At 67.1% G+C, this 25,949-nt stretch overlaps 3 protein-coding genes across 5 annotated transcripts; 1 reads left to right on the top strand and 2 right to left on the bottom strand.

Moving 5' to 3' along the window:
- The first annotated feature begins 177 nt into the window (after nucleotides 1–177).
- On the top strand, nucleotides 178–13,965 carry MARS1 (methionyl-tRNA synthetase 1). 3 transcript variants are annotated; one of them, XM_071456046.1, is made up of 21 exons: nucleotides 179–336; nucleotides 470–557; nucleotides 968–1,046; nucleotides 2,263–2,397; nucleotides 3,060–3,135; nucleotides 3,231–3,385; nucleotides 3,458–3,570; nucleotides 4,856–4,972; nucleotides 6,994–7,197; nucleotides 7,924–8,125; nucleotides 9,070–9,144; nucleotides 9,231–9,401; nucleotides 9,480–9,575; nucleotides 9,659–9,776; nucleotides 10,747–10,960; nucleotides 11,516–11,647; nucleotides 11,739–11,843; nucleotides 12,923–13,106; nucleotides 13,225–13,296; nucleotides 13,500–13,613; nucleotides 13,706–13,965. In XM_071456046.1, exons 1-21 carry the CDS (start codon nucleotides 234–236, stop codon nucleotides 13,850–13,852), a joined length of 2,700 nt encoding a protein of 899 aa, XP_071312147.1. In that variant the 5' UTR covers nucleotides 179–233; the 3' UTR covers nucleotides 13,853–13,965. The 3 variants fall into 3 exon arrangements, with proteins under 3 accessions (XP_071312145.1, XP_071312147.1, XP_071312146.1); XM_071456045.1 differs by having other exon boundaries at nucleotides 3,455–3,570; XM_071456044.1 differs by having other exon boundaries at nucleotides 178–336; nucleotides 3,231–3,570.
- DDIT3 (DNA damage inducible transcript 3) lies at nucleotides 13,926–15,067 on the bottom strand. Its single transcript, XM_071456164.1, has 4 exons — nucleotides 14,983–15,067; nucleotides 14,803–14,850; nucleotides 14,552–14,703; nucleotides 13,926–14,463 (listed from the first exon to the last, which is right to left on the bottom strand). The coding sequence occupies exons 3-4, from the start codon at nucleotides 14,678–14,680 to the stop codon at nucleotides 14,098–14,100; spliced, it is 495 nt and encodes a 164-aa protein (XP_071312265.1). The 5' UTR covers nucleotides 14,681–14,703; nucleotides 14,803–14,850; nucleotides 14,983–15,067; the 3' UTR covers nucleotides 13,926–14,097.
- Nucleotides 15,068–15,825: 758 nt separating this feature from the next.
- On the bottom strand, nucleotides 15,826–25,731 carry DCTN2 (dynactin subunit 2). Its single transcript, XM_071456058.1, has 14 exons — nucleotides 25,514–25,731; nucleotides 23,760–23,828; nucleotides 20,159–20,255; nucleotides 19,995–20,056; nucleotides 18,546–18,644; nucleotides 18,009–18,169; nucleotides 17,746–17,893; nucleotides 17,588–17,653; nucleotides 17,401–17,439; nucleotides 17,229–17,306; nucleotides 17,063–17,134; nucleotides 16,878–16,980; nucleotides 16,706–16,797; nucleotides 15,826–16,135 (listed from the first exon to the last, which is right to left on the bottom strand). The coding sequence occupies exons 1-14, from the start codon at nucleotides 25,547–25,549 to the stop codon at nucleotides 16,049–16,051; spliced, it is 1,209 nt and encodes a 402-aa protein (XP_071312159.1). The 5' UTR covers nucleotides 25,550–25,731; the 3' UTR covers nucleotides 15,826–16,048.
- Nucleotides 25,732–25,949: the final 218 nt, after the last annotated feature.

The following is a 25,949-nucleotide window of genomic DNA, read 5'->3' as shown; positions in this document are numbered from 1 at the left end:
CGTTATCCCGCTGTCTCGCTATTCCGTTATCCCGCTATCCCCGTTATCCCATCCCGGCCATGGCGGCCTCACAGTCGCGTCCCTGTTGCCATGGCAACATCACCACCCGCGCTCTCGCGAGACTCGTGTGCGTGACGAGAGGGGCGTGTCCGGGGCGTAGCTCTCCGCCCTGGCCCCGCCCCCGGCCATGGCGGCTCCTCCCGCCGTGCGGCGCTGGCCCCGCCCCCTCCGCCATGCGGCTCCGGGTCCCGCCGGGCGCTCCCGCCGCCCTCAAGGTGCTCGCGGCCGCCGCCGCCGCCCCCGCGCCCGTGCGCCCGCACCTGGGCGGCCCCGCAGGTGAGACCGGCACGGACATGATCCCCTGGGCCGCACGGCCGGGCCCGCCGCCCCCGGGCCTGACCCCGGCCCTGTCCCCGCGTGGGCCTGAGCCTGAGCCCGAGCCCCAGCCTGTCCCGGTCCCTCCCTACAGAGCGGCCTCAGGCCCCCGGGCCGGAGCTGGAGCTGCAGCTGGAGCTGGACAGCGGCGCCGTCCTGTTCTCTCCCAACGCCATCTGCCAGTGAGTCCGGGGAGCCCCGGCAGCGCCCCCAGCCCTGCCCCAGAACCTGCCCCAAACCTGCCCCAAACCTGCCCCGAGCCCCCGAGCCCTGCCCCAAAGCCCCCCAAACCCCCAGAACCTGCCCCGAGCCCCCGAGCCCTGCCCCAAAGCCACCCCAGAACATGCCCTGATTCCCCGAACACTGTCCCAAAGCCTCCCAAACCTCCAGAACCTGCTCTGACACCCCCTTTGCCCCCTATGCCCCCATGCATGCCCCAAAGCCCCCCAAACCTCCCTCAAATCCCCAGAACCTGCCCCGACCCCCCTTATCCCCTGACCCCCCCACAGCCCTGCCCCAAAACCACCCCAAATCTCCCCCAGAACCTGCCCCGACCCCCCCTTATCCCCCGACCCCCCCTTCCCTCCCCCAGGTATTTTTACCTGTGCCGGGGGGAGGAGCCCACCGACCTCACCACGCAGTGGCTGGAATGGGAGGCCACGGAGCTGCAGGTGAGAGACCCCGGTGTGTCCCTGCTGCGTCCTCGATGTGTCCCCGGTGTGCCCCCGGTGCGTCCCTGCTGTGTCCTCGATGTGCCCCCGGTGTGTCCCCGGTGTGCCCCTGCTGTGTCCTCGATGTGTCTGTCCCTGGTGTGTCCCTGCTGTGTCCTCGATGTGCCCCCGGTGTGCCCCCAGTGCTCGGCTCCCCGTCCCCCTGATGTGACCCCCGAAGTGTCCCCAAAGTTCTGTGCTGCCCTCTCCCCCCAGTGTGACCCCACTGTTCCCCCGGGGCTCCATGCTCCCTGTCCCCACCCGTGTCCCCTGGTGTGACCCCGCTGTGTCCCCGAGGCTCTGTGCTCCCTGTCCTCCCCGATGTGACCCTACTGTCCCCCGCTGTCCCCCGCTGTCATCCCACTCTGTTGCCCTGGTGTGACCCCACTGTGTCCCCCCGATGTGACCCCGCTGTCCCTCCCAATGTGACCCCATTATGTCCCCACTGTCCCCTGCTGTGTCCCCCCGATGTGACCCCACTGTGTCCCCTTATGTGACCCTGCTGTGTCCCCGATGTGACCCCACTGTCCCCCTGCAATGTGACCCCGTTATGTTCCTGCTGTGCCCCCTAGTGTGACCCCGTTATGTCCCAGGTGTGACCCCATTATGTCCCCACTGTCCCTGATATGTCCCCCTGGTGTGACCCTGTTATGTCCCCACTGTGTCCCCTGGTGTGACCCCGTGTTATGGGCCAGCAGCTGTCCCTGCTGTGCCCCTCAATGTGACCCCGTTATGTCCCGCTGTGTCCCACGGTCCCACGATGTGACCCCGTTATGTCCCTGCTGTGTCCCACGATGTGACCCCGTTATGTCCCCTCTGTGTCCCTATGATGTGACCCCGTTATGTCCCTGCTGTGTCCCACGTTATGTCCCTGCTGTGTCCCACGATGTGACCCTGTTATGTCCCCACTGTCCCCGCTGTGTCCCACAATGTGACCCCATTATGTCCCCGCTGTGTCCCACGATGTGACCCCATTATGTCCCCGCTATCCCCGCTGTGCCCCTCAATGTGACCCCATTATGTCCCCTCCATGTCCCCTGGTGTGACTCCGTTATGTCCCCTCTGTGTCCCTATGATGTGACCCCGTTATGTCCCCATTGTGCCCCACAATGTGACCCCATTATGTCCCCTCTGTCTCCCCTGGTGTGACCCCATTATGTCCCCTGTGTGTCCCCAGCCGGCGGTGGCCGCTGCCCTGTACCTGCGGCTGGTTCAGGGCCGGGCGGGCCCCGAGGCCCTGGGGCTCCTGCAGCCCCTCCTGGCTCACCTGGAGCAGCACCTGGCCCGGAGCGGCACCTCCCACCTGGCGGGGGTGAGTGAGGGCGTGGGGATGGGCGCGCTGCCACCTGTGGGACAGGGCTGGCCCCAGGTGTGTCCCCAGGTGTGTCCCCAGCCCTGTCCCCAGGTGTGCCTGAGGAGGGGAGGGTGGGACACTGCTGACCCTGGGGTGGAAAACGGCCCCAGTGCCTCCCAGTGCCTCCCAGTGCCACCCTGCAGCTCCCAGTGCTGCCTTCACCTGGCAGCACCTCCCAGTGTCCCCAGTTTGTCCCAGCTGGTCACACTCCCAGTGCCTCCCAGTGCCTCCCAGTGTCTCCAGTTCACACTCCCAGTGCCTCCCAGTGCATCTCAGTGCCCCAGTTCACACTCCCAGTGCCTCCCAGTCCCTCCCAGCATCCCCAGTTCACACTCCCAGTGCATCTCAGTGCCCCAGTTCACACTCCCAGTACTCCCAGTCTCCCCAGTTCACACTCCCAGTCCCTCCCAGTGCTCCCAGTTCATTCTCCCAGTGCCTCCCAGTCTCCCCAGTTCACACTCCCAGTCCCTCCCAGTGCCTCCCAGTACTCCCAGTGCCCCAGTTCACACTCCCAGTCCCTCCCAGTGCCTCCCAGTGCCCCAGTTCACACTCCCAGTCCCTCCCAGTCCCTCCCAGTCCCCCCAGTGCCCCCAGTGCCCTCCATGTCCCTGTGTCCCCAGGACGCCGCCTCGGTGGCTGACGTGGTGGTGTGGGGCAGCCTGTTCCCAGTGCTCCAGGACCAGACCAGTCTGCCCAGTAAGAGCGGCCGGGGGGGGCTCTGGGGGCGCGGGGGGGTCCGTGTCGGGCCAGGCTGACCCCCCCATGTCCCCCCCTGTGTCCCCCCTGCCCAGGTGAGCTGCAGGTGCTGCGCTCCTGGTTCGGGGCCGTGTCGGCGTCGGAGCCGTGCCGGGCGGCGGCCGCGCTGCTGCCGGAGGCGCTGCGGGAGCTCCGGGGACACCTGGCCCAGCACCCCCCGCACCTGCCCGGGCCCCCCCGCGAGCCCCAGGTGCGGCCCCGCGCCGGGGGGGAGGGCGGGGCGCAGGTGGGCACAGCCCCCCTCACCTGGTGCCCGCAGCAGGACGAGGAGAGCCCCGAGCGGGCGCTGACCGACGATGACATCGCGGCCGCCGTGGAGATCTGGGCACGGGGCCCCGCGGCGCTGCCGCCGCCCCGGGAGCCACAGACACCTGTGTGAGTGAGGGGGGACAGGTGTGACACCTGGCACCCAGGGGACACTCACCTGTGGGAGTGAGGGGGGACAGGTGTGACACCTGGCACCCAGGGGACACTCACCTGTGGGAGTGAGGAGGGACAGGTGTGACACCTGGCACCCAGGGGACACTCACCTGTGGGAGTGAGGGGGGACAGGTGTGACACCTGGCACCCAGGGGACACTCACCTGTGGGAGTGAGGGGGGACAGGTGTGACACCTTACACCCAGGGGACACTCACCTGTGTGAGTGAGAGGGGACAGGTGTGGGACAGGTGTGACACCTGACACCCAGGGGACACTCACCTGTGGGAGTGAGGGGGGACAGGTGTGGGACAGGTGTGACACACCCAGGGGGCACTCACCTGTGGGAGTGAGGGGGGACAGGTGTGACACCTGGCACCCAGGGGGCACTCACCTGTGTGAGTGAGAGGGGACAGGTGTGGGACAGGTGTGACACCTGACACCCAGGGGACACTCACCTGTGGGAGTGAGGGAGGGACTGGTGTGGGACAGGTGTGACACCTGACACCCAGGGGATACTCACCTGTGCGAGTGAGGGGGGACAGGTGTGACACCTGGCACCCAGGGGGCACTCACCTGTGTGAGTGAGAGGGGACAGGTGTGGGACAGGTGTGACACCTGACACCCAGGGGACACTCACCTGTGGGAGTGAGGGAGGGACTGGTGTGGGACAGGTGTGACACCTGACACCCAGGGGATACTCACCTGTGCGAGTGAGGGGGGACAGGTGTGACACCTGGCACCCAGGGGGTGCTCACCTGTGGGAGTGAGGGGGGACAGGTGTGACACCTGGCACCCAGGGGACACTCACCTGTGGGAGTGAGGGGGGACAGGTGTGACACCTGACACTCAGGGGACACTCACCTGTGTGAGTGAGGGGGGACAGGTGTGACACCTGACACCCAGGGGACACTCACCTGTGGGAGTGAGAGGGGACAGGTGTGGGACAGGTGTGACACCTGACACCCAGGGGACACTCACCTGTGGGAGTGAGGGGGGACAGGTGTGACACCTGGCACCCAGGGGACACTCACCTGTGGGAGTGAGGGGGGACAGGTGTGACACCTGACACCCAGGGGACACCTGTGGGAGTGAGGGGGGACAGGTGTGGGACAGGTGTGCCCAGGGGCCACTCACTCACCTGTCTGAGTGAGGGACTGTGTGCCCAGGGACACTCACCTGTCTGAGTGCCCAGGGGTGTGTGGACAGGGGGACGCTGCCCTGACGCCCCCTCCTGGCCAGGTTACCTGTGGCAGGTGAGCGGAACGTGCTGATCACCAGCGCCCTGCCCTACGTCAACAACGTCCCTCACCTGGGCAACATCATCGGCTGCGTGCTCAGCGCCGACACCTTCGCCAGGTGAGCCTGCGGGACCCCGGCTGGGGCTGCACAGGGGGGACAGGTGTGAGCACCTGGGGGCTCTGCTGTGTGAACACCTGGGGACTGTGCTGTGTGAACACCTGCACAGGTGTGAGCACCTGGGGGCTGTGCTGTGTGAACACCTGGGGGCTGTGCTGTGTGAACACCTGCACAGGTGTGAACACCTGGGGGACTGTGCTGTGTGAACACCTGTCCAGGTGGGACAGGTGTGCATCTTGGGGGCTGTGCTGCCTGCACAGGTGTTACAGGTGTCCTTGCCCAGGTGTTACAGGTGTTACAGGTGTCCATACCCAGGTGTTACAGGTGTCCATGCCCAGGTGTTACAGGTGTCCTTGCCCAGGTGTTACAGGTGTTACAGGTGTCCATGCCCAGGTGTTACAGGTGTCCTTGCCCAGGTGTTACAGGTGTCCTTGCCCAGGTGTTACAGGTGTTACAGGTGTCCTTGCCCAGGTGTTACAGGTGTCCATGCCCAGGTGTTACAGGTGTCCATACCCAGGTGTTACAGGTGTCCTTGCCCAGGTGTTACAGGTGTTACAGGTGTCCTTGCCCAGGTGTTACAGGTGTCCATGCCCAGGTGTTACAGGTGTCCTTGCCCAGGTGTTACAGGTGTCCTTGCCCAGGTGTCACAGGTGTCCTTGCCCAGGTGTTACAGGTGTCCTTGCAGCTGTCACAGCTGTCCACACACATGCTCATGCTCAGATATTGCAGGTGCCTCTGCAGGTGTGACACATGTGCCCTGCAGGTGTCACAGGTGCTCATGCCCAGGTGTCACAGGTGCCCCCACAGCTGTGACAGCTACCCACACACAGGTGTGACAGGTACTCAACACCAGGTGTGCCAGGTCCCCCAGAGGTGTGCCAGGTGCTGAGGCCCACGTGTGCCCAGTGCTGAGCTGCAGGTGTGCCAGGTGTGCCCGATGCCGAGCCCAGGTGTGCCAGCTGTGCCCGTGCTGAGCCCCAGGCATGCCTGCTGCTGAGCCCCAGGTGTTCCTGGTACTAAGCGCAGGTGTGCCAGGTGCTGAGCCCCAGGTGTGCCAGGTGTGCCCAGTCCTGAGGCCAGGTGTGCCTGGTGCTCTGTGTCCCCTGCTGAGCCCCAGCTGTGCCCATGCTGAGCCCAGGTGTGCCTGGCAGTGAGCTCAGGTGTGCCAGCCATGCCTGTGCTGAGCCCCAGGTGTGCCAGCTGTGCCCGCTGTGCCCGTGCTGAGCAGGTGTGCGCAGGTACTGAGCCCAGGTGTGCCCATGCTGAGTGCAGGTGTGCCAGCTGTGCCCGTGCTGAGCCCAGTCGTGCCTGCCATGCCCATGCTGAGCGCAGGTGTACCCAGCACAGAGCGCAGGTGTGCCAGGTGTGCCCGGCACTGAGCGCAGGTGTGCCCGGGCCTGAGCCCAGGTGTGCGCAATTTCTGAGCGCAGTTGTGCCAGGTGTGTGCAGTTTCTGAGCCCAGGTGTGCCCAGCACTGAGCCCAGGTGTGCCAGGTGTGCCCGGCACTGAGCCCAGGTGTGCAAGGTGTGCCCAGTTTCTGAGCCCAGGTGTGCCCGGCCCTGAGCCCAGGTGTGCCCAGCCCTGAGCCCAGGTGTGCCAGGTGTGCCCAGCCCTGAGCCCAGGTGTGCCAGGTGTGCCAGGTGTGCCCGGCCCTGAGCCCAGGTGTGGTGCCAGGTGTGCCCGGCCCTGAGCCCAGTGTGCGCAGGTACTGAGCCCAGGTGTGCCCGGTGTGCCCGGCCCTGAGCCCAGGTGTGCCCGGCCCTGAGCCCAGTGGTGTGCGCAGGTACTGAGCCCAGGTGTGCCCGGCCCTGAGCCCAGGTGTGCCAGGTGTGCCCGGCCCTGAGCCCAGGTGTGCCCGGCCCTGAGCCCAGGTGTGCCAGGTGTGCCCGGCCCTGAGCCCAGTGTGCAGAGGTACTGAGTCCAGGTGTGCCCGGCCCTGAGCCCAGGTGTGCCAGGTGTGCCCGGCCCTGAGCCCAGGTGTGGTGCCAGGTGTGCCCAGCCCTGAGCCCAGGTGTGCGCAGGTACAGCCGGCTGCGGCGCTGGAACACGCTGTTCGTGTGCGGCACGGACGAGTACGGCACGGCCACGGAGACGCGGGCGCTGCAGGAGGGGCTGAGCCCCCGCGAGCTCTGCGACCGCTACCACGCCCTGCACGCCGACATCTACGCCTGGTTCCGCATCTCCTTCGACCACTTCGGCCGCACCACCACGCCCCAGCAGACCAGGTGAGCGCCCAAGGGCCAGGGGGGCACCCAGACCAGGTGAGTCCTAGCGGGCCAGGTGAGTGCCTAGACCAGGTGAGCCCCCCAGACCAGGTGAGCTCCTAAGGGCCAGATGAGCCCCCAGACCAGGTGAGGCCCCAGACCAGGTCAGCCCCCAGACCAGGTCAGCCTCAGCAGACCAGGTGAGAGCCTAAGGGCCAGGTGAGCCCCCAGACCAGGTGAGCTCCTAAGGGCCAGGTGAGGCCCCAGACCAGGTGAGCCCCCAGACCAGGTGAGCCTCAGCAAACCAGGTGAGGCCCTAGACCAGGTCAGCCTCAGCAGACCAGGTGAGCTCCTAAGGGCCAGGTGAGCTCCTAAGGGCCAGGTGAGGCCCCACACCAGGTGAGCTCCTAAGGGCCAGGTGAGGCCCAGCAGGGCAGATGAGCCCCTGAGGGCCTGGTGAGCTCCTAGACCAGGTGAGCCCCCAAACCAGGTGAGTGCCTAGACCAGCTGAGCCCCAGCAGGCCAGGTGAGCCCCCAGACCAGGTGAGCCCTTACAGGCCAGGTGAGGCCCTAGACCAGGTCAGCCTCAGCAGACCAGGTGAGCTCCTAAGGGCCTGGTGAGCCCCTCTGGGCCAGGTGAGCCCCCAGACCAGGTGAGCCCCCAGACCAGGTGACCCATTTTGACCAGGTGAGCCCCACCTGTCCTGGGGGTACGTGTGCTAATGCGCTCTCCCTTCCCTGGGCCAGGATCGCCCAGGACATCTTCCAGCGGCTGCTGGCGCGGGGCTTCCTGCTGCAGGACACGCTGGAGCAGCTCAGGTGCGAGAGCTGTGGGCGCTACCTGGCCGATCGCTTCGTGGAGGGCACCTGCCCCTTCTGCGCCTACGCCGAGGCCCGCGGGGACCAGTGCGACAGGTGCGGGAAGCTCATCAACGCCGTGGAGCTGCAGGTGCGCGGCAGCCCGGGACCCCCGCGCCACCTGTGGGACCCCCGTGCCACCTGTGGGACCCCCACGCCACCTGTGGGACCCCCTCTCACCTTTTGGGACCCCCCAGCTCCACCTGTGGGGACCCTCTGACCTTTGGGGACCCCCCACACCACCTGTGGGGCTGCTCTCACCTGTGTGCACCTCCCTAACTCACCCTTGGTCTTCCCGTCTCACTCTGGGTAACACCCCTTGCCCCACCTGTGGGGATCCCCCACTCGACCTGTGGGGACCCTGTGACCTTTGGGGACCCCCACTCCACTTGTGGGGACCCCCCACTTCCCCTCACCTGTGTGGACATCCTTAACTCACCCTGGGCCCTCACCTCCCCCTTTCACCCCTTGCCCCACCTGTGGGGACCCCCCAGCTCCACCTGTGGGGATCCCCACTCCCCCTGAGCCTTCTCCTCCTGCTTCTGCCCCTTGCCCCACCTGTGAGGACCCCCCATTTCCCCTCACCTGTGTGCACCTCCCTCAATTGCCCTGAGGCCTTCCCTTCCCACTTTACCCCTTGCCCCACCTGTGGGGACCCCCTCACCTTTGGGGACCTCCCTCGCTCGCTCTGGGCCCTCCCCTCCCACTCTTGGTAACACTGCTTGCCCCAGGTGGGGACCCCCCAGCTCCACCTGTGGGGACCCCACTCCCCTCACCCGTGGGCCCCCACTCCCCTCACCTTTGGGGACCCCCACTCCCCTCACCCGTGGGCCCCCACTCCCCTCACCTTTGGGGTCCCCCACTCCCCTCACCTGTGGGGACCCCCACTCCCCTCACCTGTGCGCCCCCACTCCCCTCACCTGTGTGGGCCCCCACTCCCCTCACCTGTGGGGACCCCCACTCCCCTCACCTGTGGGCCCCCACTCCCCTCACCTGTGGGCCCCCCCACACTGGGGCCCCCCCATTTTCCCCCAGAACCCCCAGTGCAAGCTCTGCCGTGGGACCCCGGTGGTGACGCCCACCCAGCACCTGTTCCTGGACCTGCCCAAGGTGAGCAGCACCCGGGGGGGGGGGCAGTGAGGTGGGGCTGGGTCCCCGCAGGGTGCCCAGGTGTCCCACCCGTGTGTCCCCCACAGCTGGAGGGGCAGCTGGAGGCGTGGCTGGAGCGCACCTGGGCCGCAGGTGAGTGGACGGCCAACGCGCGGCACATCACGCGCACCTGGCTGCGCGACGGCCTCAAACCGCGCTGCATCACCCGCGACCTCACCTGGGGCACCCCCGTGCCCCTCGACGGCTTCCGGGACAAGGTGGGTCCCCCCCCCTGTGCCCCTGCTGGGCCCTCCCTGCCGGGCTCACCTGCTCAGGTATTTCCCACCCTCCCCCAGGTGTTCTACGTGTGGTTCGACGCTCCCATCGGGTACCTGTCCATCACCGCCACCTACACCGAGCACTGGGAGCGCTGGTGGAAGAACCCCCAGCAGGTGGGAGGAGCCAGGTGATGGTGCAGGTGGGGACAGAGCAGGACACCTGGCTGACACCTGCACCTGTCCCCGTTACCTGCCAGGTGGAGCTCTACAACTTCATGGCCAAGGACAACGTCCCCTTCCACAGCGTGGTGTTCCCCTGCTCGCTGCTGGGCGCCGACGACAACTACACCCTGGTGAATCACCTGATCGCCACAGGTACGGCCAGGTGGGGGTGAGGGGTCCCAGGGGTGGGGGAGCCCCAGGTGTGATGGGTCCCCAGGGGAGCCCCAGGTGTTGGGGAGACCCAGGTGTTGGGAGCCACAGGGGTGGGGAGCCCCAGGTGTGATGGGTCCCCAGGGGTCCTCAGGTGTTGGGGAGTGTGACGGTGTTTGCAGGGGCCCGAGGATGAGGGAAGAGACGAGGATCTGACTCCACGTTTCAGAAGGCTGATTTATTATTTTATGATATATATTACATTAAGAAAAATTATATGTTAAAATTATACTAAAGGAATAGAAGAAAGGATTTCATCAGAAGGCTGGCTAAGAATAGAATAGGAAAGAATGAATAACAAAGGCTTGTGGCTCAGACAGAGAGCCTGAGCCAGCTGGGCTGTGATTGGCCATTAATTAGAAACAACCACATGGACCAATCCCAGATGCACCTGTTGCATTCCACAGCAGCAGATAACCACTGGTTACATTTTGTTCCTGAGGCCTCTCAGCTTCTCAGGAGGAAAAAATCTTAAGGAAAGGATTTTTCAGAAAATATCATGGCTACAGAGGAGCCCTAGCTAGCTGGGAGGGGTTCCCAGGTGTGAGGGGTCCCTAGGGGAGACCCAGGTGTTGGGGAGCCCCAGCTGGGAGGGGTCCCCAGGTGCAGAGGAGCCCCAGGTGTTGGGGGTCCCCAGGTGTGAGGGATCCCCAGGTGTGAAGGATCCCCAGGTGTGGGGGTCCCCAGGTGTTGAGGATCCCCAGGTGTGAGGGGTCCCCAGGTGTTGGGGGTCCCCAGGTGTGAAGGATCCCCAGGTGTTGAGGATCCCCAGGTGTGAGGGGTCCCCAGGTGTTGGGGGTCCCCAGGTGTGAAGGATCCCCAGGTATGGGGGCTCCCTGCTCCCCCTGCCATGCCTGGGGCCATCTCCTGCCTGGGAGGGCCCAGCCCCCAGGTGGGTGCTCACCTGTCCCAGAGTACCTGAACTACGAGGACGGGAAGTTCTCCAAGAGCCGGGGCGTGGGCGTGTTCGGGGACATGGCCAAGGACACCGGGATCCCGGCCGACGTCTGGCGCTTCTACCTGCTCTACCTGCGGCCCGAGGGCCAGGACAGCGCCTTCTCCTGGGCCGACCTCATGCTCAAGAACAACTCTGAGCTGCTCAACAACCTGGGCAACTTCATCAACAGGTGAGGGACACTGCTGGGGAGAGGGCTGGGCCACAGCTCTGCTCACACCTGTCCCCGAGCTCTGCTCACACCTGTCCCCAAACTGTCCCTGGGCTGTGCTCACACCTGTCCCTGGGCTGTACTCACACCTGTCCCCGAGCTCTGCTCACACCTGTCCCCAAGCTGTCCCTGAGCTCTGCTCACACCTGTCCCTGAGCTCTGCTCACACCTGTCCCTGAGCTCTGCTCACACCTGTCCCCAGGCTCTGCTCACACCTGTCCCCAAGCTCTGCTCACACCTTTTCCTTAACTGTCCCTGGGCTGTGCTCACACCTGTTCCCACCTGTCCCTGGGCTGTGCTCACACCTATCCCCAGCCTCTCCCCAGGCTGTGCCCACTCCTGTCCCCAAGCTCTGCTCACACCTGTCCCTGGCTGTGCTCACACCTGTCCCCATCCCACACCTGTCCCCACCCGTCCCAGGGCTGTGCTCACACCTGTAACCCCTGTCCCCGGGCTATGCTCACACCTGTCCCTGGCTGTGCTCACACCTGTCCCCACCTGTGCCCCCTGTGCCAGGGCTGGCATGTTCGTGTGCAAGTTCTTCGGGGGTACCGTGCCGGCCATGGCGCTCACAGCCGAGGACCAGCGGCTCCTGGCGCGGGTCACGCTGGAGATGCGCCAGTACCACCAGCTGATGGAGAGAGTCCGGTGGGTCCTGGGGGTCCCAGACCCCAGGGGGGGTGCAGAGCCTGCCCTGCAGGTGCTCAGCCCCACCTGTGCCCCACCTGTGTCCCCCCAGGCTCCGTGACGCGCTCAGGTGCGTGCTCGGCATCTCCCGCCATGGCAACCAATACATCCAGGTGAACGAGCCCTGGAAACGCATCAAGGGAGACGAGAGGGACAGGTAGGGATGGATGGATGGATGGATGGATGGATGGATGGATGGATGGATGGATGGATGATGGATGGATGATGGATGGATGGATGGATGATGGATGGATGATGGATGGATGGATGGATGGATGGATGGATGGATGGATGGATGATGGATGGATGATGGATGGATGGATGGATGATGGATGGATGGATGGATGATGGATGGATGGATGGATGATGGATGGATGATGGATGGATGGAGGGATGGATGGAGGGATGGATGATGGATGATGGATGGATGGATGGATGGATGGATGGATGGATGGATGGATGATGGATGATGGATGGATGATGGATGGATGGAGGGATGGATGGAGGGATGGATGATGGATGATGGATGGATGATGGATGGATGGATGGATGATGGATGGATGATGGATGGATGATGGATGGATGGATGGATGGATGGATGATGGATGATGGATGGATGATGGATGGATGGATGGATGGATGGATGGATGATGGATGGATGGATGATGGATGGATGGATGGATGGAGGGATGGATGATGGATGATGGATGGATGGGGCACTTGGGGACAGGGAGGGGGCACAGCTGGGCATTGGGGGCACTGGAGGAGGGCACAGCCACGAAGGGCAACTGGGGGTACCATGGAGGGGTCCCCACTCCTGGCTCTTGTCAGGGTGGGGCTGGCACTGGTGGGGGGCACAGGGCAGGCATGGAGTGAAGCCAGGAGCTGGGGGGACACGGGAAGGTCCCTGGCCACAGGCACTGACCAGGGAGGGGGGCGAGGGTGGGACACAGGGGGCACAAGGGGCACTGAGGTGTCCCCCCAGGCAGCACACAGACACAGGGCCTTGGGGTCACTGAGCAGGGGGGGTCACAGAGGTGTCACAGAGATGCCACTGAGCAGGGAGGGCACAGGACACGGGGGTCACTGTGCAGGGAGGGTCACAGAGGTGTCACTGAGCTGTCCCCACCCCAGGCAGTGCAGTACACGGGGGTCACTGAGCAGGGAGGGTGCAGGACACGGGGGTCACCGATCTGGGAGGGTCACAGAGGTGTCACCGAGCTGTCCCCACCGCAGGCAGCGCGCAGGGACGGTGACAGGCGTGGCTGTGAACCTGGCGGCCGCTCTGGCCGCGCTGCTCCAGCCCTTCGTGCCCGGGGTCAGCGCCGCCATCCAGGGCCAGCTCCGCATCCCCCCCGAGCGCTGCGGCCTCGGGCCCGGCCTCACCTGCACCCTGCCCGCCGGGCACCGCGTTGGCACGGTACGGCACGGCCCGGGAGGGCAGCCCGGACCCCGGGGAGGGCAGGGCAGGCCCTGCCTGGGGGGGATCCGCAGGTGCTGCCCCCCAGGTGTGACCCCTCTGTCCCTGCTGGCGCCAGGTGAGCCCCCTGTTCCAGAAGCTGGAGCCTGAGCAGGTGGAAGCCCTGCGGCAGCGCTTCGGGGGCGGGCAGGTGAGTGGGGGCTCAGGTGCCCCCCCCCCCCAAAGCTCCCCCATTTCGGGCACCTGCAGCCCCACCCCCCACCCCTCCCCTCCCCATTCCCAGTCCAAAGGTGTTGCTGTAGAGCCCCAGGTAACTCCTGGTGCTGCCCCAGGTGAGTTGCACCTGCTGGAATAGCAGTGACAGGAGCTTCCCCCCATCTCTTCCTCTTCCAGGCCAAAGAGCCTCCCCCGGCTTCAGCCCCCCCTCCAGCCCCAGCCCCCAACACCTCTGTGGCTCCAGGTGACCCCAAACTGATCCAGGAGCTGACGGAGCAGGTGACCAAGCAGGTGAGGGGGCACAGGGCATGGGGCACACACTGCCATGCCTTTAACCCCCAAATCCTCATCACACCTTCCAATCCTTCCTCCCACCTGTCCAGGGCAACCTGGTGAGGCAGCTGAAGGCTGCCCAGGTGGAGAAGGCCCAGGTGAACGCCCAGGTGGCCAAACTGCTGGAGCTGAAGCAGCAGCTGGCGCTGGCCGAAGGCCGCAGCCCCGAGGTGCCCAAGGGCAAGCGGAAGAAGTAGCCCCAGTACCCAGACTGGGACATCCCGAGGAGCGGCCCCAGCGCCTCCAGTAACCAAACTGGGCCGTGCTGGGTGTGGTTGGATGTGTGTAATAAACGACGAGAGCTGTACAACGGCGTGGAGCAGCTGCATCCACTTGTCTGTCCGTAATGTCCATCTGTCCATGGGGCTGCCCCCGCAGTCCGTGGGGCAGCAGAGTCCTTGTCCCGCTGTCGCTGTGCCCGGTGCGTGTCCCGGGGCAGCCGCTACACCTGGCGCAGGTTGACGATGCGGTCGATGAGCGCGGCCCGGGTGCGCTGCACCTCCGCGCTCAGCCGCTGGATCTCGGCGCGGAGCCGCTCGTTGTGCGCCGTCAGCTCCCGCACCCGCCGCTCCCCGTCCCGCTGCCGGGGGGCCCCGGCGCCGCCGCGCCGCTTCCTCCGCGCCCCCCGCGCCTTCTCCTCCTCCTCTTCCTCCTCCGCCTCCTCGGCGGGGCCCGGCCGGGCCGGGGCGCTCCCGCCGGGGGTCGCGGCCGGGGCTTCCTCCGGAGCCGCTCCCTCCGGCCCCAGCAGCTGCAGCAGCTCCTCGGCCAGAGCCAGGTCCAGCCCGCAGCCGCCCGGGCCCGGCTCCTCCTGCGGACAGAGCGGAACCGGGGCCGGTGATGGATGCAGGGGGAACCGCGCCCGCCGCGCCCGGGGGCGCTGCCGGCCCCGCGCTCACCTGCTCGGGCCCCCAGGCGGGGGCGGCCCCGGGGGGCTCCGCCGCCAGCACCTCCTGCAGGTCCTGGTACCACCCGTCCAGCTCCCAGCCGGGGGGGCCGCCCGGCCCCCACAACCCCTCGGCCGCCATCGTCACCTCGGGCCCGGCGCGGGCTGCGGGAGGGACGGGAAGGGAGTGAGGGGTGACCCGTGCGGGACCCCCGGTGCCCCGGGACACAAAGGGGGTTGTGCGTGGCGGGGGTGGCCCCTTACCTGCTCTCAGGTGTGGTGGTCGGCGAGGACGCACTTTCTCCTCGATGCCTGGGGAAGGAGGAGGGGGTGCTCTTAGGACCGGTGACCCCCGAGCGGGGGCTCGCCGGGGCTCGGGGCCCCCGTCCCGTCCCGGGACCGAGCGGAAACCCTCGGCCAGCGCCCCCCGCGCCCTCCCCGCACCTTCCTGGGTGGTCCCGGCTCCCCCCGGCCCCGCTCCGCTCGCTGCCCCCGGTTCATCCTCGTCCGCATCGTCCCGCGCTGCGCCCCGCCCCCCGCGCCGCGCCGCTTTAAGGGCACCATGACGCAACGCTCGCGCCGGCGACAGCCAATGGGCGCGCGGGAGCCGTGACTGGCAGGAGAGCACCAACCAATGGGAGTGCGGCAGGGGCGGGACGAGCGGCACCGCCCAGCGCGAGGGAGGGGCGCGCGGGGAGTCACGCGGGGATGATGCAATGGCGGGAAATGGGCCACGCCCCCCGGCGGGCACGGGGCGAGGGGCGGGGCTTGTCGGGAATGGGCGGGGGTTATGGGAGTGGGCGGGGCCTCGGTGCCACCGGGTCTCGTTCCCCCCCGCCGGGATTAACGGGAGGGGGAAAGGGAGGGGGGGGTCTCAGGCCCCCCACCCCCTCCCCTTCACTGCGCGTGGGGGGCACCGGGCGAGGGGGACACTGGGGGCTCCGGAGCTGGGAGGGGCTGGGGGCACCCGTGGGGGCAGAACTGGCGCCATTGGGGGGCTCCGGCTGTGGGTGGGGGCTGCAGCACCCGTGCCAGGGCTGGGGACACACCCGGGACCCCTCTCCTGTCTATGGGGTCCAGCTGCCCCCAGCCCCTCAGCCCTGTGGGGTCCCACAGGTTTCCCCCACCGGTGTCCCCCCAATCCCAGCACTGCCCCCCCCCCCCCCCGTGTCCCCCCAATCCCAGCACTGCCCACCCCCCCCGTGTCCCCCCAATCCCAGCACTGCGCACCCCCTGTTTGGGGGGCCCTGCTCCTGCCCCCCACCACAGACACCGACACACACACACTGGGAGCTGAGCTGTTTATTGGGGTACGGGGGGACCCCACGGTGGGGAGGGAGCAGGGGGGCAGGGAGGACCCCCAGGGGACTGAGGGGGCAGAGGATGGGGGGGCTGAGCCAGGGTATTTACAAGCAGCAGCTGGGACCTGCGGGGGGGGCACAGGGCCCAGGGGTCCTGGGGGGCACGGGGGGGTCCTCAGAGGAGCCCCGGGGGGGGTCCTGGGGTCTGGTCACTTCTGCAGCCGCTTGATGCGGGCATCGATGTCGGCAAAGTTGTCCTCGACAATGGCCAGGTTGTCCTTCATGGTCTTCTGCACCTGGGGGGGGAATGGGGGCGTGGGGGTGAGTGGGGATGGGGTGGGGATGATGGGGGGCACGTGGGGATGGAGGATGGGGCAGGGGGGGATGGGGTGATGGGGCAAGGGGGGCAGGTAGAGATGGGGTGATGGGGGTCACTGGAAATGGGGTGATGGGGGTCACTGGGGATGGGGTGATGTGGGGCAGTGGGATGGGGTGATGGGAGCAGTGGGGATGGGGTGATAGGGTCAGTGGGGTGGGGATGATGGGGGCCACGTGGGGATGGGGTGATGGGGCAGGGTGGATGGCGGCAGTGGGGATGGGGTGATGGGGGCAGTGGGGATGGGGTCACTGGAAATGGGGTGCTGGGGGCAGTGGGGATGGGGTCACTGGGGATGGGGGCAGTGGGGATGGGTGATGGGGTCACTGGGATGGGGTGCTGGGGGCAGTGGGGATGGGGTGATGGGGTCACTGGAAATGGGGTGCTGGGGGCAGTGGGGATGGGGTCAGTGGGATGGGGTCACTGGGGATGGGGTGATGGGGTCACTGGAAATGGGGTGCTGGGGGCAGTGGGGTGCCAGGGGTCCCACCTCAGCCAGCAGCACCGCGTTGTCCTTGAGAGCCCCCGCGATCTCCTGCTGTGTCGTGTCCAGGTGCACCAGCACCTGCCCGAACTGGGTGGCTGGAGATGGACACACCTGAGTGCTGGGGAGGACAGGCAGTGACCCCCACCCAGTGCCCCCCAGCCCCCCCAGCCCTCACCTTGCTCGTGCAGGTCCCTCAGGGTCACCAGGCGCTGCACCACGTCGGGCAGGGCGCTGGCCACGGCGTCCCAGCTCTGCAGGGTCTCGTACAGCTGGTGGATCTGGGGGGCAGCAGGGGGGCTCAGCACAGCTTTGGGGGGCTTTTCTGGATCCCCCCCAGCCTCTGGGTCCCCCAGCCCATACCTTGCTCTGGGTGTCAGCGTCCTGCACCGTGGCCTTGTGCTTGGCGATCTCGTTCACCTTGCCCAGGACGCTCTGGGGTGGGGGAGACAGAAACCCCAAATCCAGCAGTGGGCCCCAAACCCAGCAACGTCTCCCAATTCCAGCAGTGCCCCCCAGCTCCCCTCACCTGCAGCCGAGCCTCCACCTGGTCCAGCACAGCCACATCCAGAACATTCACCTTGGCCTGCAGCACCTGCACCGTGTCCTGGGGAGGGGGGGCAGGTGAGGGGGGGAACAGCAGCCCCCCCAAAGCGCTGGGGGGAACAGGGGCTCCCCCAAACCCCTCTTGCCCCACTCACCATGAGACTGGAGCCCTTCAGCCCCACCAGCAGTGGGTTCTGTGGGGGGAAACGGTGTCAGTGGGGCCAGATGAAGGATGGGGGTAGGAAAGTGGCAGGAGGGAGGAGGCAGGGCAGCCCCCCCTCCCCTGGGCACCCCCTGGGCACTGCCCTGGGCACTCACCTGGGCACCCCCCTGGGCACTCACCTGGCTGTCAGGCTCACACCTCATGGCCGCCTCCAGCTGTGCCAGGCGCTTCTCCAGCTCCGATACCTGCGGGGTTTGGGGTGAGGCGCTGGGGCTGCAGTGCAGGGCCGGGTGCCAGGTGTGGTCCCCCCGCTGTGGGAGCAGCAGCCCCCGCTCACCTTGGCAGACTGGGCAAACTGGTCCTGCTCCGGCCTCCAGTAGAGCTCGAAGGTGACAGCATCGCCGGCAGGGGGCGTGGCCCGCGCGGGGCCCTTGCCCGGGGTGGCTTTGCTGCACTTGGCCACCTCCAGCTGCTGCAGCAGCCGCCTGGGGACAGCAGGGAGGGGACAGGGTGGGCACAGGGACCGGGCAAGGAGGGGACAAGCTGTCCCAGCCCACGGGGACACTGCCGTGCCCCCCCGGGGTTGCGTCCCCCACTCACTTGGCCAGGGCACCCTCAGGATCAGCGAAGTCGACGGCGGCACCGGGGCCCAGAACCTTCTCCAGGTGGGAGCTGAGCAGCTGCTGCTTCAGCACCTCCACCTGCCTGGCCAGGGCCATGGGCGTCAGCTCCTCCTCTGCCCCCGACTCCTTCACTGAGCTCTGGGGGACACACGGGGGCCGTGTCACCCCCGGGACACACCCTGGGACAGGGGGGGCTCACCTGGGGCAGGTAGGGGCTCACCTGCACACACAGGGGCTGTGTCACCCATGGGACACACCCTGGGACAGGTGGGGGCTCACCTGGGGCAGGCAGGGGCTCACCTGCACACACAGGGGCTGTGTCACCCCCGGGACACACCCTGGGACAGGGGGGGCTCACCTGGGGCAGGCGGGGCTCACCTGCACACACAGGGGCTGTGTCACCCCCAGGACACACCCTGGGACAGGGGGGCTCACCTGGGGCAGGCGGGGCTCACCTGCACACACAGGGGCTGTGTCACCCCTGGGACACACCCTGGGACAGGTGGGAGCTCACCTGGATCTGCTCCACGTCCCGGAGCAGCTCCTGCACCTCGTGCTGCAACCGCTGGAATCGCTGCTGCGGCGTCTCCTTGGCACCAAGACCCTCACCCAGCTGGGGGAGAAATGGGTCGGGGGGCTCAGGGGGGGCCAGGGGACTCACACAGGGTCAGGGGAGCTCATGGGGTGGTGGAGGGGTCATGGTGGTCCAGGGGTCTCAGAGGGGTCAGGGGTCTCACAGAGTTCAGGGGTCTCAGAGGGCTCAGGGGTCTCACAGAGTTCAGGGGTCTCAGAGGGGTCAGGGGTCTCAGAGGGCTCAGGGGTCTCACAGAGTTCAGGGGTCTCAGAGGGGTCTCAGAGGGCTCAGGGGTCTCACAGGGGCCCCAGAGGTGCTGGCAGCACCTGGCACCAAGCAGAAGGAGCAGGTGAGGCCTGCAGGGACAGGTCAGAGCAGCCTCAAGTGGCACCTAAGGGAAACCTGACAGGGTCAGTGGGGCAGGGCAGGAGCAGCCCAGGAGAGTCCTGAACCCACAGGGAGAGGGGCTGCACTGGAGCTCATCTTCATCCTCAAGGAGCTCCTCATCCTCACTCTCAGAGCTCCCCACCTTCATCCTCATGAAGCTCATCTTCACCCGCATGGAACTCCTCATCCTCACCCACATGAAGCTCCTCATCACCACCCCCATGGATCTCCCCATTTTAGCACCCGCAGAGCTCCTCCTCTTCCTCCTCCCCCAGAGCTCTAAAGCTGTGGGGTGGTTCTGGCTGGTGCTGTGCCCCCCATGGAATGTGGGGGTTTCCTGCCCTTTGCCCAAACCCAGCTGCTCCCAGAGCAAACCCGAGCTGGGCCGGTGTGGGGGGTGATGGCCTGGCCTGACAGTGACGAGGCCAGGGGACACAGCTGTCACCCCCTCCCAGCAGGCCAAGAAGGAGCCAGGTGACCCTGAGCCACCCTCTCCCCTTTGGCCCTGGGTGACAGGGACTGCAGCCCACCCTGAGGGTCCTGAGGGAGCAGAGGAACTGGGACAGCCCAGGGAATTGGGGTGACAGAACTTCAGAGTCAGCGAGGGGACAGGCAGGGCTGGGGGGGATACAGAGCCCAGCACCAGCACATGGGGGGTACCCAGGAGAGGCCTGGGGGTCCTGGGGACACCCAGCTGAACATGAGCCAGACAGGGTTACCCTGGGACCCCCGTGTCCCCCCCAGATCCACCCTGGGACCCCCAGCTCCACCCAGGACCTGGTGACCAGCGCTGTCCTGAGCACCCTCGGGGGTCTGCGCTGGGGACAGGGGCTCCCAGCACGGCAGACTGGGATGGGCTGGGCAGAGACCAGCATGGCACTGGTGGAGCTGGCACATGGCTGGGGGCTGCAGACGGTGACCCCGGGGGTCCCAGGGGACCTGTGGCACGCAGGGGTGTCCCAGCACTGCCTGGGGAGGAGGGGGTGCCCCCTACCCACTCACCATCTCATACTCCCCAGCCTCGTAACCCGTCGTCCGCGTGCGGCCAATGCGGTCAGAGAAATCTGGAGGAGGCAGAGCCGGGTGTGAGCCAGCCCAGCTCGGGGGGCTCGGTGCCCCCTGCCCCCCTGGCCCGTGCCCACCCCCCTGGCCCGTGCCCAGCTCACCCACACCCTCGGTGCCCAGGCGCTTGTCCCGGAACTTCTCGTAGGCAGCGTTGGGGTTGATGATCAGGTGCTCCACGCTGGTGCTGCTCAGCTCCTCCTGCACATGGAGCCACGTCAGGGACAGGGACAGGGACAGGGACAGGGACTCCCAGACTGCCACCACCTCCCCCAGCACGGACAGGGATGGGGAAAAGGGAGCCCCAGGGCTGCCACCACCCCCAGCACACGGCGTGGGCAGGGCTGGGGGTGCTGCTCCTCCCCAGGACACAGGCCCCCAGGGCAGCCCGGTGAGGGCTCTGCTGGCAGGGATGTGACATGTCCCCAAGGGTCCAGGGACATTGCACCCCCCGACTGGCCTGGCCCAGGAGAGGTACCCTCAAGAGTGTTGGAGCCCTGGTGCAGTGTGGGGACATCAGACCCTAGGCTGGCCCAGCATGGTGACACTGGGCCCTGGTGACACTGAGCCCTGGTGACACTGGGCCCTGGTCTGGCCCAGCCCAGCAGGCAGGGCCCCCCAGAGGTGTTGGGACTCTGAGCCCCTGATCTGGCCCAGCTCAGGGGTCCCCAAGGTTCAGCCAATCCCAGACTGTGGAACATTCCAGCAGCCCCTGGCCAGCACCAGGACCCACTGCTGGTCCCTCCAGGGTGACCCCTGTCCCCGTGGGACTATCACTGTCCCCCAGCTGTGTTCTGGCAGGACAACCTCCTCCCCAGGGTGACCCCCTGGGGCTGTCACTGCCCTCTGGCTGCCTTTGGGGCTCATCAGGGGGGCAGTGGGGGGCGTAGGCCCCCAGACCCCCAGGCCAGAGGGCCGTGCCCTGTGCCAGGCAGGGTGGGCACAGCCGGTGTGTCCCTCGGCCCCTGCTGCCATCAAGGGTGTCCCCAGCTCAGCAGGGCTCAGGGGGACCCAAAGGACCCCCGTGTGGCCCTGTGCAGCCCCTGGCTCTGGCCCGGGTGGATCAGGGCCCTGGTTTGCTGCGGGCAGTGAGAGCGGCGGGAGCAGCGCTGGCAGCGTTAGGGGGCTGCGGTGGCTGGCAGCGGGTGACAGTGCCTGAGGGACAGTGACAGTGGCTGGGACACGGGCGCTTACCAGCTCCTGGCGTTTCCCAGAGGTGAGAAAGTCAGAGCAAGGTTAGAGAGGGGAGAGAGAGACAAAATCCGCGTTAGAAGGTCCGGCCCGCGCCCGCCGCCCCCCGAGGGCTGGGGACCCCAGCGGGACAGGGAACCCCACGGGATGGGGACCCCCGAGGGCTGGGGACCCCCGAGGGCCAGGGGCAGTGGGACAGACCCCCGAGGGCAGCTGGGGATGGGGCAGCAGGGCTGTGCCCTGGAGGGGAGCAGGAGGTGACAGAGTTTTGGGGATCACCCCAAACTCCCCTCAGCAGCTCCAGCTCCTGCTTGGGGGAAGCGTGAGTGCAGCCAGGTGCTGCCCCCCAGGACCCCAACACTCAGTGGGACCCCCGGGGAGCCTGGGGGGCTCTGCAGGGCCAGGGGCTGCCCCAGCCCAGCAGCTGCCCCTTGCAATGCTGGCAGCAGTGAGGGGGCTCAGCACGGCCCCCCCACACCCAGGCAGTGCCCCAGGGCAATGAGACCCAGCCCGGGGGTCCTGGGGGGTCCCGGGGGGTCCCAAGGCCAGGTGGGCAGTGCGGGTAGCAGGCAGAGGATGCAGAGGGCAAGGCAGAGCGGGGGGCAGTGCAGGGCACCCCAAAACCCCCATGCACATGCAGCAGTGCCCCCCCATGCACCCCAAAGCAGGGCCGAGCTTACTTGTGCAAACTGAGTCCAGGCCAGGCGGGAGCGGGGGGGAAGCGGGGGGAGCCCTGGTCAGTTTGGGGGGCTCCCCGAGGGGGAGGAAGGACCCCCCAACACCCCAGAGCTGGTGAAGGGCTCCCCGAGGCAGGGGGGGCTTAGGAGCCCCCCATCTGTCACCTCCCACCACAGTAAGGGCCACCTCATGCCTTTGGGCTCAAACCCCTGTTTCAGCCCATCTTGCTGCTCTGGCCCTCACAGGGGGGGTCTCTCTGCCCCCCTCAGGATTTGGGGGTACCTGGTGTGTCCCTGCTCCGTGCCAGGGACCTGTGCCAATCTCCTGGACCCCAAAAACACCCATGGCACTGACAGCAGAGGGTGGGTGCTTGCACCCCCTGCACCCCCAAGGCCCAGCACCCCCTCACTGGCTCGGGGGGCACGGAGTCACCCCTCGAGCTGTGACCCCGGAACCCCCATTGTCCCCCCCAGCACACCTGGGGGTCACCCCACACCCTGGGGGTCCTCTCTGCCATGTGGCCTCAAGGACAGAATCCAGTGTCACCCCCCCGGCCCTGGGGGTCCTTTGGGCCCCTCAGTGATGGAGCTCTGGGTCACTCCCTGCTCTGGGGTCCCCTGAGCCCCACAAGGATGGACCCCCCCTGTCACTCCACAGTGACCCCCTGGGACAATGGCCTCAGCCCAGGCTGGGCACCCACAGTACTCAGAGCAGGTTTAGGGGTCCCCCTTGTTCCCCTCAGGGTGGGGTGGGGGCACTGGCAGCCCCGTTCCTCTTGGGGACAAGGACAGCAAGGACAGGGACAGCCAGCCTGTGTGGGAGGGGGCTGTGTGCTGCTCTCCCCTTCCTGCCCCACAGCAGAGGCAGGGGATGGGGGGCCACACTGCAGGGGACAGTGTCACTGCAGGGGGACACTGGGGCTGTGGGGGACACTGTCACCATGGGGAGACACTGTCACTGTGGGGGACATTGGGACCATGGGGGGACACTGTCACTGCGGGGGACATTGGGACTGTGGGGGACACTGTCACTGCAGGGGGACACTGGGACTGTGGGGGACACTGTCACCATGGGGGGACACTGTCACCATGGGGGGACACTGTCACTGTGGGGGACATTGGGACCATGGGGGGACACTGTCACTGTGGAGGGGACACTGTCACTGCAGGGGGACACTGTCACCATGGGGGAACACTGTCACTGCAGGGGGACACTGGGGCTGTGGGGGACATTGTCACCATGGGGGACACTGTCACTGCAGGGGGACATTGTCCCCATGGGGGGACACTGTCACCATGGAGGGACACTGTCACTGGGGGGGACACTGTCACTGGGGGGGGACATTGGGATTATGGGGGACACTGTCACCATGGGGGGACACTGTCACTGCAGGGGACACTCACTATGGGGAAACACTGTCAATGTGGGGGGACATTGGAACTGTGGGGGCCACGCTGCAGGGGACACTGTCACTGTGGAGGGGACACTGTCACCATGGGGGACACTGTCACTGCAGGGGCACACTGGGACTGTGGGGTGATGTGTCACTGTGGGGCACACTGGGACTGTGGGGTGATGTGTCACTGTGGGGCACACTGGGACTGTGGGGGGACACTGGGACTGTGGAGGGACACTCAGTATGGGACAACACTGTCACTGCAGGGGGACATTGTCCCCGTGGGGTGCTGTGTCCCCGTGGGGTGCTGTGTCACCGTGCAGGGTGTGCTGCTGCTGGGTGCATGGGGGGCCGGTTCCCTGCCCCAGTGCCGGTCCTGGGGGTCCCGGGGGGTTCTGGGGGTCCAGTCCAGCTGCTGCTCCCCCCCAGCCGGGCCTTACCGCCTCGAACTCGGCCTGGTCATCCTCGGGCAGGTCACTGGTCTCGTACACGTCGGGCTCGTTCCGGGCCTGTGGCACAGGGGCTGGGCTGGGACCCCCAGCTCACCCCACACCTCATCCCCACGGACATCTCTGATGGGCCACATCTCCCTCTGGACACCCCAATGTCCCCACACCCCTTGCTGACTGCCCCCAAACAAACACCCCAATGTCCCCCAGCACCCCGAGTCACTGCCCCTGTCCCCTGACCTCCCCCAGCTCCCTGTCCCAGCTCCCACAGTCACCCCAAACACACGGGGTGCTCCCACCCCACAGGGATCTGGCTTCACCCCACAGACAGACCCACAGACAGACAGACAGGCCCTCCCTGGCACCCCAAGCCCCCTCCCATTCCTACAGACACCCCAAACGTTGCCAAGGCCCACACCCCACTGAGCCCTCAGCTCACCCCCACATCTTCTCAGAGACCCACAACCCCTCAGATTCCCCAAATCCCCCTGGCTCCCCAGACCCTGTTGGTCACTGCAAGCTCAGACCCCCCAAAACTGACTCAATCCCTGCAGCCCCCCAGACCCCCCAGTGCCCTTGGACCACCTCAGGACCCCGATTCCCCCAATCCCCTCAGATCCCCCCCCAAACCACTCAAAACCTCTGCCCCCTGCCAGTGCCTGCAGACCCCTGAGTCCCTGCAGATTCCCCAGGATCCCCTCATCACCCTGAGATACCCCACAGCACCCTCAGATCCACAAATCCCTGCAGATTCCCCCGGATCCCCTCACCACCCTGAGACACCCCACAGCACCCTCAGATCCCCCTGGCCCACTCGGACCCCTCAGACCCTCTCAGAGCCGCCCTTCTCCCACCTCCCCAGCCCTCCATGTTCCGCTGGTCCCCTCATGTTCCGAGACCCCCTGGCCCCCTCAGACCCCTCAGGCCCCCCGGCTCTCCCAGACCCCCAGATCCCCGCAGTTCTCTCATTCTCCTCCAGGGTCCTGACTCCCCCGATCCCCTCAGAGCCCTCAGCACCTCCAGGCCCCTGATCCCCTCAGAGCCCCCTTGATCCCCCAGGCCCCCAATCTCCTCAGAACCCTCAGCACCTCTCAGACCCCCTCGATCCTCCCTGATCCCCCCGGCCCTCCCGACCCTCTCAGCACCCCCAGGCCCCTGATCCCCTCACAGCCCCCCTGATTCCCCCGGCCCTCCCGATCTCCTCAGAGCCACTCGATTCCCCCGGCCCTCCCGACCCCATCAGACTCCTCAGCACCCCCAGGCCCCTGATCCCCTCAGCACCCCCAGGCCCCTGATTCTCTCAGACCCCTCAGCACCCCCAGGCCCCTGATTCCCTCAGACCCCTCAGCACCCCCAGGCCCCTGATCCCCTCAGACCCCTCAGCACCCCCAGGCCCCTGATCCCCTCAGACCCCTCAGCATCCCCAGGCCCCTGATCCCCTCAGACCCCTCAGCACCCCCAGGCCCCCGATCCCTTCAGACCCCTCTGATCCTCTCAGACCCCCCCGATCCCCTCAGAGCCCTCAGCACCCCTCAGACCCCGCTGATCCCCCCGGCCCTCACGATCCCTCAGAGCCCTCTGCTCTCCCAGGCCCCTGATCCCCTCACACCCCCCTGATCCCCTCACACCCCCCCGATCCCCTCACAGCCCTCAGCACTCCCAGGCCCCCGATCCCTTCACACCCCCCATAGCCTCCCACACCCCCTCAGAGCCCCGGCTCCTCCCCGGCCCGGCCCCTCACTCACGATGCCGGGCAGGTCGGCGTATTTGGGGTCGGCCATGGCGGGGGCGGTACTGGAGGCCGGTGTTGGGGGGTCGGTAATGTGGGGGGAGTCAGTAATGGGGGTCGGTGTTGGGGGGTCGGTGCAGGGGGGGCCGGTGCCGGGGGGTCCCGGAATGGCCGCGCAGGGCCGGGGCGGGGCCGATCTCGCGAGAGCGGCGCGGGGCGGCGCGAGAGAAGAGAGCGCAGGGGCGGGATGGGGGCGGGGCCTGGCAGGGATGGGGCGGGGCCGGGGCGGGGCCTGTTGGGGATGGGGCGGGGCCTGGTGGCGAATAGGGCGGGGCCTGGCGGGGCAGGGCCGGGGGCGGGGCCTGAGCGAGCAGACGGGGCGGAGGCGGCACTGGGGGGACAATGGGGGGGACAATGGGGGGGGACAGGGGACACACTGACACGGGGAGCAC

Source organism: Agelaius tricolor, unplaced genomic scaffold, assembly GCF_023055355.1.
Source record: "Agelaius tricolor isolate 1412-34295 unplaced genomic scaffold, bAgeTri1.0.p SCAF_55, whole genome shotgun sequence".
Classification (NCBI taxonomy): domain Eukaryota; kingdom Metazoa; phylum Chordata; class Aves; order Passeriformes; family Icteridae; genus Agelaius; species Agelaius tricolor.
Note: the sequence above shows the minus strand (reverse complement) of the source record. Positions and strands in the feature narration are given on the sequence as shown.

Bases quoted from the DNA above. Each gene is read 5' to 3' on its own strand.
- MARS1 (XM_071456044.1), top strand. From the start codon at position 234: ATGCGGCTCCGGGTCCCGCCGGGCGCTCCCGCCGCCCTCAAGGTGCTC. The intron at 337-469 runs GTGAGACCGGCA...CCCTCCCTACAG, and splicing joins GCACCTGGGCGGCCCCGCAG to AGCGGCCTCAGGCCCCCGGG. The intron at 13,107-13,224 runs GTACGGCACGGC...TGCTGGCGCCAG, and splicing joins CCGGGCACCGCGTTGGCACG to GTGAGCCCCCTGTTCCAGAA.
- DDIT3 (XM_071456164.1), bottom strand. From the start codon at position 14,680: ATGGCGGCCGAGGGGTTGTGGGGGCCGGGCGGCCCCCCCGGCTGGGAG. The intron at 14,464-14,551 runs GTGAGCGCGGGG...CTCTGTCCGCAG, and splicing joins CCGCCTGGGGGCCCGAGCAG to GAGGAGCCGGGCCCGGGCGG.
- DCTN2 (XM_071456058.1), bottom strand. From the start codon at position 25,549: ATGGCCGACCCCAAATACGCCGACCTGCCCGGCATC. The intron at 20,256-23,759 runs GTAAGGCCCGGC...CTCCATGTGCAG, and splicing joins ACCAGGCCGAGTTCGAGGCG to GAGGAGCTGAGCAGCACCAG. The intron at 17,894-18,008 runs GTGAGTGGGGGA...TGCTGTCCCCAG, and splicing joins CCTGAGGGTGCCCTGGCCAA to GCGGCTGCTGCAGCAGCTGG.